Below are 8,550 nucleotides of genomic sequence, written 5' to 3'. Positions count from 1 at the left end.
AGAAATTGATAATTTAATACTTAATTGTCGAAACTGATACTGTAGTTTTTTTCTCATATTTAATTTAGAATTTATATTTTTAAATACTTTTTTTAAAGCTATTAATTTAACAAATAACAACATAGAGAAGAACTCTTAATATCTCGTCAGTGAGTGTTGTAAAAAGCTTTATTTAAGGTCAAGATAAGTCGTGAGTTTATTTCCGACAGCACTTGAAAGCAGCACTTTAAGCTTCGGGAAAAATTATTTATGAAACAATATAAATAATAAAATTAATTATTTGCAAAATGTTTAAAATGAAAAAGAACTAATGTATAAAATTTAAAAAAATCATGTTATTAAAGTTATTATCAAAAGTTCTGTCAAATGGCTTATTGTTATTCATGAAAATAGACTAAATAAATAATTTAAAATACAGTATAATCAAATGTATATAATTATAACTATTTAAATTATAATTACAAATGGTTTAAATATATTATCCAATTCATGTAATTATTAATACATTGATTGATTTATATAAAATAAATAATAAATTGAATAAATAACTATTTAAATTATATTTATACATTCTAGAAAATTATTGCGAATGGAATCTAATGATTACCACATATTATTTACTTTTTATTTATTTATTAATACCTTAATTTAATTATCTATTTACATGTATTTAACATTATTTACACATTTTTTTAAATTGTCACCAGTCATTCCAAGGTAAACACGGAATCATCCAATAGAACGCCGCGCTCTCCCCTCCCTTCGCACCTATTGGTTGATGGCTCAAGAGTGGGCGGGGTCTGTGGAAAGCAACAGCTTGGAGTAAGCGGAGGGTGAGTAGAGACTCGAACCCGCGGTTCTACTGAATATAGTCCAGTCTGACTGCTTCTGCGGACACTTCCCGGGTCTGTGGACGTTTCCAGCAGCTAACGGTGATTTCTGCTTGGTTATTTTCGCGGTATTTTCACGCTTATTTGCCGGGTCGGTGAGACGGAGCAGCTAGCTTTAGCTACACAACAAGTTAGCTCTGTTTCCGGGTTAATTAGTTAAGTTAAACACTAATAATACGTCATACTGCTGATTAATGTTGGTACATAGAAAGCAGGACATTAGGCAAATACAGGCTGTTAGGAGAGAAAACTATACTGATAATATTTGCAGTTATAGAGTAAGATCCTTTTAGTTTAACATGAAACCCCCCAGACTCCATGTAAATAATCAGGGCTTTTATCATCGTAAAACACACTTCATTCAAAGTGGACAGAACCTAAATCAAACTACCAAAAGCCGTCTTGGTTCATCTTTCCACTGTTCCAACAATTACCACTCTGGTTTGGTTGAAATAAACCCTTAATTCACCCATTTACATGTGGAGATATGCTGGCTCTATACACACTAAAAGTCCTGATTATTTACATGGAGTCTGGTGGAGATATGCTGGCTCTATACACGCTAAAAGTCCTGATTATTTACATGGAGTCTGGTGGAGATATGCTGGCTCTATACACGCTAAAAGTCCTGATTATTAACATGGAGTCTGGTAGAGATATGCTGGCTCCATACACGCTAAAAGTCCTGATTATTTACATGGAGTCTGGTGGAGATATGCTGGCTCTATACACACTAAAAGTCCTGATTATTTACATGGAGTCTGGTGGAGATATGCTGGCTCCATACACGCTAAAAGTCCTGATTATTTACATGGAGTCTGGTGGAGATATGCTGGCTCCATACACGCTAAAAGTCCTGATTATTTACATGGAGTCTGGTGGAGATATGCTGGCTCTATACACGCTAAAAGTCCTGATTATTTACATGGAGTCTGGTGGGAAAACAATTTTTTTTTAAGTGATTACTTTACTGATAATATATTTCCTTTCTGCAGTGGGGGCGGAGCCATGCTGTGACATCACAGTGCCCAGGCGTCCAATGACAGCGCTCGGATCATGGCTGCGTGTGAGACACCACAACGAGCGGACCAATGAGGCGGAAGGACAGCCATGACGGACCGGCACGGGGACAGGGGGGGGGGACGGGGGGCAGTGGTGTTACCGCGGTGACGGGTGGCGGGGAGACAGGCGGCGTTACCGCGGCGACGCTGCCTGTCTTCCTGTTCCCCTCGGAGCTTCTCTTCTTCTCTGAACAGAGACGCTGCCACCGCAGAGTTCTCACTCTCTACAACCCTTACAGCTTCACACTGGACTACAAGAGTCAGTACCTGTCTGTCTGACTGTCTGCCTGTCTCCTTTTTTCTGAAAATACTTTTACATTTACACAGTTTTTCTGTGTGTGTGTGTAGTGTTGTGTACGTCTCCGTCTCTGTACCGAGTGCTGGAGGCCGAGGGCAGCGTCCGAGCCAAGTCTTGTGTCGACCTGTAAGCACACAATTACTACAAATACCACAAATACTGTATCTGAAGTCTCTTTTATATAGACCTTAGTGGTCCCCTAATACTGTATCTGAAGTCTCTTTTATATAGACCTTAGTGGTCCCCTAATACTGTATCTGAAGTCTCTTTTATATAGACCTTAGTGGTCCCCTAATACTGTATCTGAAGTCTCTTTTATATAGACCTTAGTGGTCCCCTAATACTGTATCTGAAGTCTCTTTTATATAGACCTTAGTGGTCCCCTAATACTGTATCTGAAGTCTCTTTTATATAGACCTCAGTGGTCCCCTAATACTGTATCTGAAGTCTCTTTTATATAGACCTTAGTGGTCCCTTAATACTGTATCTGAAGTCTCTTTTTATAGACCTTAGTGGTCCCTTAATACTGTATCTGAAGTCTCTTTTATATAGACCTCAGTGGTCCCCTAATACTGTATCTGAAGTCTCTTTTATATAGGCCTTAGTGGTCCCTTAATACTGTATCTGAAGTCTCTTTTATATAGACCTTAGTGGTCCCCTAATACTGTATCTGAAGTCTCTTTTATATAGACCTCAGTGGTCCCCTAATACTGTATCTGAAGTCTCTTTTATATAGGCCTTAGTGGTCCCCTAATACTGTATCTGAAGTCTCTTTTATATAGACCTCAGTGGTCCCCTAATACTGTATCTGAAGTCTCTTTTATATAGACCTCAGTGGTCCCTTAATACTGTATCTGAAGTCTCTTTTATATAGGCCTTAGTGGTCCCCTAATACTGTATCTGAAGTCTCTTTTGTATAGACCTTAGTGGTCCCTTAATACTGTATCTGAAGTCTCTTTTGTATAGACCTTAGTGGTCCCTTAATACTGTATCTGAAGTCTCTTTTATATAGGCCTTAGTGGTCCCCTAATACTGTATCTGAAGTCTCTTTTATATAGACCTCAGTGGTCCCTTAATACTGTATCTGAAGTCTCTTTTATATAGACCTCAGTGGTCCCCTAATACTGTATCTGAAGTCTCTTTTATATAGACCTTAGTGGTCCCCTAATACTGTATCTGAAGTCTCTTTTATATAGACCTCAGTGGTCCCCTAATACTGTATCTGAAGTCTCTTTTATATAGACCTCAGTGGTCCCCTAATACTGTATCTGAAGTCTCTTTTATATAGACCTTAGTGGTCCCTTAATACTGTATCTGAAGTCTCTTTTATATAGGCCTTAGTGGTCCCCTAATACTGTATCTGAAGTCTCTTTTGTATAGACCTTAGTGGTCCCCTAATACTGGATCTGATGTCTCTTCAAAGGCAGAGCAGGATACCCAGGGCTCGGTTTACACCTATCACCATTTCTAGCCACCATAGGCATGGTCCCCCATATTAATATTAATGTTAAAGAACCTCATAAAGTGACATTTTCATGCCATGGGACCTTTAAACTGACTTCCTGTTCCTTTCTGTCAGGGTGGTGCGTCACCTAAACGTGTCCCCGGCTAACTGCGGCCGCAGAGACCGGTTCCGCCTGGAGGTGAGAGGAGGAGGCCAGCGGGGGGGACGGGAGGTCTGGGCCGAGCTGAGAGGGGGGGAGGAGGGGGGAGGAGAGGGGGAGGAAGAGGAGGAGAGGAAGAGGAGGAAACCAGGAGGACACCAGCAGAGGGGGCTGCAGCTGCCACTGGTCCCTACAGGTGACTACACAATTTACTCACCTCTTACGGTCTGTCTGTCTGTGTGCCTGTCTGTCTCTCTGTCTGTCTGTCTGAGGTGTGAATCTTCACTGATCTCCCGATTCGATATTCGATTACTATTATCAGGTCAGCGATTCAATTCGATTCGATATCTCGATGCATCACGATGCAAATACATTTTTCTATTAAAGCCGTATAGGATATTTCTGTCTGTCTGTCTATCTGTCTGTCTATCTGTCTTTCTGCCTGTCTGTCTGTCTGTCTGTGTCCTTTTTTCTTAAAAATATTCCAACTTTTTTTCTATAACATTTACAGTTTTTTCTGTGTGTGTGTGTGTGTGTGTGTGTGTGTGTGTGTGTGTAGCTGTGCGTCCCAGTGTGTCTCAGTGGCTGCTGTGTGTGCTGCTGGCCCTGCTGTGTGCCGCAGTGTTGATGCTCCCCCTCCACACTGACAGCGGCTCGATGGTTCCACGCTGCCTGCACGTCTCCACCAATCAGAAGCTGGCCTGCGCCTACACACTAGGTAACACACACACACACACACACACACACACATACATAGTAGCGTTGCTTAAATGGTGTGAGTTAGTTTTCAGGATCATTTGTGTTTACTGGTGCCGGTGTAGAGCTGTAGGCTCCTCATTAATATGATGACTTCCAGCGCTAACTAAAGTTCAGAATTCGCTGTTTTTTAATTCCAATAAAGAGATAAAAAGTATGCCGAACTAACAACATCATGATGCAGATTTAGTAAAAAGTCTGAATTGAAACTTTATTAGGTCTGTTGTAAGATGACAAGTAAACACGTTTTAAAACCCTGATTTAGTGGATGGAGTCTGGTTCTATCAGGGCTAACAAAGGGTTAACACGATGATAACTGTCTGTCTCTCTCAGGTCTTCTCACCATGGTGTTTCTACGGTGACATCACGCTGCCTCTGCTGTTTTGATGGACTCACACACACACACACACACACATAGACACACACACAGACAGACACAGACACACACAGAGACACACACACACACAGAGACACACACACACACACACATAGACACACACACACACATAGACACACACACAGACAGACACACACAGAGACACACACACACACATAGACACACACACACAGACAGACACAGACACACACAGAGACACACACACACAGACAGACAAAGACACACACAGAGACACACACACACATAGACACACACACAGAGACACACACACACACATAGACACACACACACAGACAGACACACACACATACACACACACACACACAGACAGACAAAGACTCACACTGAGACACACACACACACACACACAAAATGGAGCGCTGCAGTGGGAGAGAAAACTTTATTTAAACAGAACCAGAGACAGTCCAAGCTGTGGCTCGGGGCCCTGAAGAGGCCTTCATCATTTACATTCCATGTTAATTAGACTTGTGTCATATCCACCGCTCCACCGTTCCTCTAGCTAGGGATCAATAAAGACGTATGGGAGTGTTTGGAGGTTTCTCCGAAATACATGTGTAAAGTATTTGAAAGTTTAAATATTTTGGGGAAAAATGTGAAATATTAAAAGTTTAATTTTGATTTGTTTTAAAAACTGTGAAAATGAATAAAGTTTGTTTGAATAACTTTATTGGCATTCTTATATCATAAAGAGTTAAACAGGAGAATAATATTATAAAAATAATAATGTTCATGAATAGTTATTGCACAATCTTTTCTTCATTGGCGGTAATCAGCTTCCGTATTTCCAAAATAAAATACCTTCATGTGAATCTTGTTGTTTATATTCTTTTATTTAATCATTTTGTTTTTACATGTTTGAAATAATAAAGCATTCATTCATTCCAGACTCATTAAGAATAAATTCATCCATAAAATCCTTTAAATATTTTGTAATATTAAAACTTTTTACTTGAAAATATTCTGACTTTTATTCTGAAAATATTTCACCTTTTATTCCCAAATATTCTGAAACTTTCTTCTTCATTAAATCCAGACTAAGAGATAAATATACGGTCTTTGTCCCCATCACCAATATGTCTGTAAGTGTGAAAAGCTGTCAAAAGCAGAAGTCAAATCAAGAAGAACAAGTACAGTGTAGCGGCCAGAGTGTGATACCATCATCACATCACTAGAGACTTTGATAAGGGTTGTTTCAGTGGAGTGTAATTTTCGAAAACCAGACTGAAAAGTATCAAACAAGTTGTGCTGCTCCCATAAAGGAGGTCAGCTGGCATTCCACTACTTTTTCCAAAATTTTGGAGATAAATGGAAGTTTAGATATGGGCCTGTAGTTATTAGGTTCTGAAGAGTCAAGATTGGGCTTTTAAGGATCGGGTTTACCACAGTGTGTTTTAAGTAGCTGGGGACTGAGCCAGATCTAAGTGACAAGTTAATTATTTTTTCCACACAGGGGCCGACAATATCAAACATTTTCAACAATAAAGTTGTTGGGACAATGTCGACGGGGCTTGAAGACGGTTTCATATTTCCTGTTATGGTCTTCACATCCTGTAGGCTGACAGGAGTGAAGGATGACCAAGATGACACCGGTGAAAACTCAGTAGAACAAACACTGATGAGTGGAAAATTAACACTGGCCCTAATGTCATGTACTTTGTTAAAAAAGAAATGATAAAAAGTTGTTACAGTCCTCGTGTGTGTACACAGGCACAAGAGGAGCCGAAGGTGCAGTAAGATTTTTAATAGTGTCAAACAAGACTTTTGGATTCTTCTTATTTCCTGACACAAGATTAGAAAAATAAGCTGAGCGAGCCTGCTTTATCAATTCATTCAGATCCAGCATCATGTCTTTTAAATGGAGTCTGTGTACCTCTAATTTAGTGGCTTTCCACATACGCTCTGTCTTCCAACATTTTCTCCTAAAACTACAGATGTTATCATTTATCCATGGGAGGGCCTTTTTCTGTGACCCTGAGATCTTTTTAACAGGCGCTACCATATCCAAAACCGACAGACAGTGGTTGTTGAAACTTTGCACAAGTGAATCAACATCATCACATTCAACAAAGGGGCGAGAGTCAAAAGAGGCAGAGAAATCACTAGGTTTTGTCTCACTAATGATGCGTTTTTGTGTAACAACATTACAGACAGTAGGCATCATGGTAAGCGACAAATTAAAAGAAATACAACAATGGTCACTAATTCGAAATTCTTCAACACTCAGTTTATCAATGTTTAGGCCACAAGAGAATACCAAATCTAACGTGTGGCCTTTTTTATGCGTGGGACCAGAAACATGCTGTACAAAGTTAAAAGAATCCATAATAGTCAACAGTTCAGCTGCAGTCGAACAAGAGGGATCGTCAATATGCATATTAAAGTCCCCAAGGACTAAAACGCGATCTAGTTTAATGATAGACGTTAAAAACTCAGAGAAATCGTCAAGAAAATGTACGTGCAGGACCAGGAGGTCGGTAAACTAAAACACAGTAAAAGGGGTGTATTTTCCCAACCTTACACATCTGCAGCTCGAAGGAGTTGAACGAAGCGGTGTCCGTCAAACTGCAGCAGGAAGAATCCCGAAAAACCAGCGCAAGTCCGCCTCCACAGCGCGTGAGCCGAGGAGTCCCAAACACGGAGCAGTCCGGGGGGCATAGTTCTTTAAGATGAAAGTGCTCGTTCCCCGCTGCCACGTCTCCGTAATGAACAGAAAATCCAAGTTCTCCTTAGTGAAATGGTCGTTCAGGGTAAAAGCCTTGCTCGCAATGGAGTGTGCATTGAGAAGTGCAATCCTGGTAGAGTGCGTGTGTGACAAGGGCTGGCCTGGGACATGCTGGATGGCATGATCCGTCCGACAGGTACCCGGGCACAGGACACGCTGGCGGGGCGCACGATGGCAAGCAGGCCGGGTGGGGAAGATCCGGTCGGAGGTGCAAAAACACAGGCGATGACGCACAGACCACGTCCCGATCTGACTTGCAGACTGGAACCGGCCTCAGACACCGCTCACTCCCAGGAGCACTGGATCCGTTCGGCCCAGATGAAAATCCAAGGGATCGCCACTTTCTTCTCCAGACTTGGACCCCAGCCCTGGATCCCCACTTCCTTCTCCTGCCGCGGCGCCGGGTAAGCAACAGGTATTCCGGCGATGACGCGTGGCACTCCAGTTTTGGAGGGAAAAACTCAGAAAATCTGTCCCGGTTAATACAAAAGTCCAGCATATGTTCCTTAATGCCGAGCAACGCGTGCCTGGGCTCTACAGCGCCAGGGCTCCTGGGCACTACAGCACGTTGGTTTGTTGCCAGCCGTTGCAAACATTTCTCCGGCCGTTCTGCAAACTGTTTAAGAGCGGCTTCACCAGCAGGCTAAGCCTGTCTCCTTCCCTTGGCCGGGGCCCGGCCACATCGCTACGTGCTGTAGCGGCTTCTGCAGCAGGCTGAACCAGGGCTTCCTCCCTCCCCCGCCCGGGCCACATTGCTACCTGGGTGTGTGACAGCTAGACGAAATAAAGAGGACACGCCGA

At 42.0% G+C, this 8,550-nt stretch overlaps 1 protein-coding gene across 2 annotated transcripts; it reads left to right on the top strand.

Moving 5' to 3' along the window:
• The first annotated feature begins 742 nt into the window (after nt 1-742).
• Nucleotides 743-5,100, top strand: LOC120573352 (motile sperm domain-containing protein 1-like). 2 transcript variants are annotated; one of them, XM_039823045.1, is made up of 6 exons: nt 743-833; nt 1,886-2,210; nt 2,300-2,375; nt 3,829-4,049; nt 4,413-4,571; nt 4,943-5,100. In XM_039823045.1, exons 2-6 carry the CDS (start codon nt 1,982-1,984, stop codon nt 4,969-4,971), a joined length of 714 nt encoding a protein of 237 aa, XP_039678979.1. In that variant the 5' UTR covers nt 743-833; nt 1,886-1,981; the 3' UTR covers nt 4,972-5,100. The 2 variants fall into 2 exon arrangements, with proteins under 2 accessions (XP_039678979.1, XP_039678978.1); XM_039823044.1 differs by having other exon boundaries at nt 799-932.
• Nucleotides 5,101-8,550: the final 3,450 nt, after the last annotated feature.

Source organism: Perca fluviatilis, chromosome 14 (genome assembly GCF_010015445.1).
Source record: "Perca fluviatilis chromosome 14, GENO_Pfluv_1.0, whole genome shotgun sequence".
NCBI lineage: Eukaryota > Metazoa > Chordata > Actinopteri > Perciformes > Percidae > Perca > Perca fluviatilis.
The sequence above is the reverse complement of the archived record's forward strand: the minus strand, read 5'-3'. Positions and strand labels throughout refer to the sequence as shown.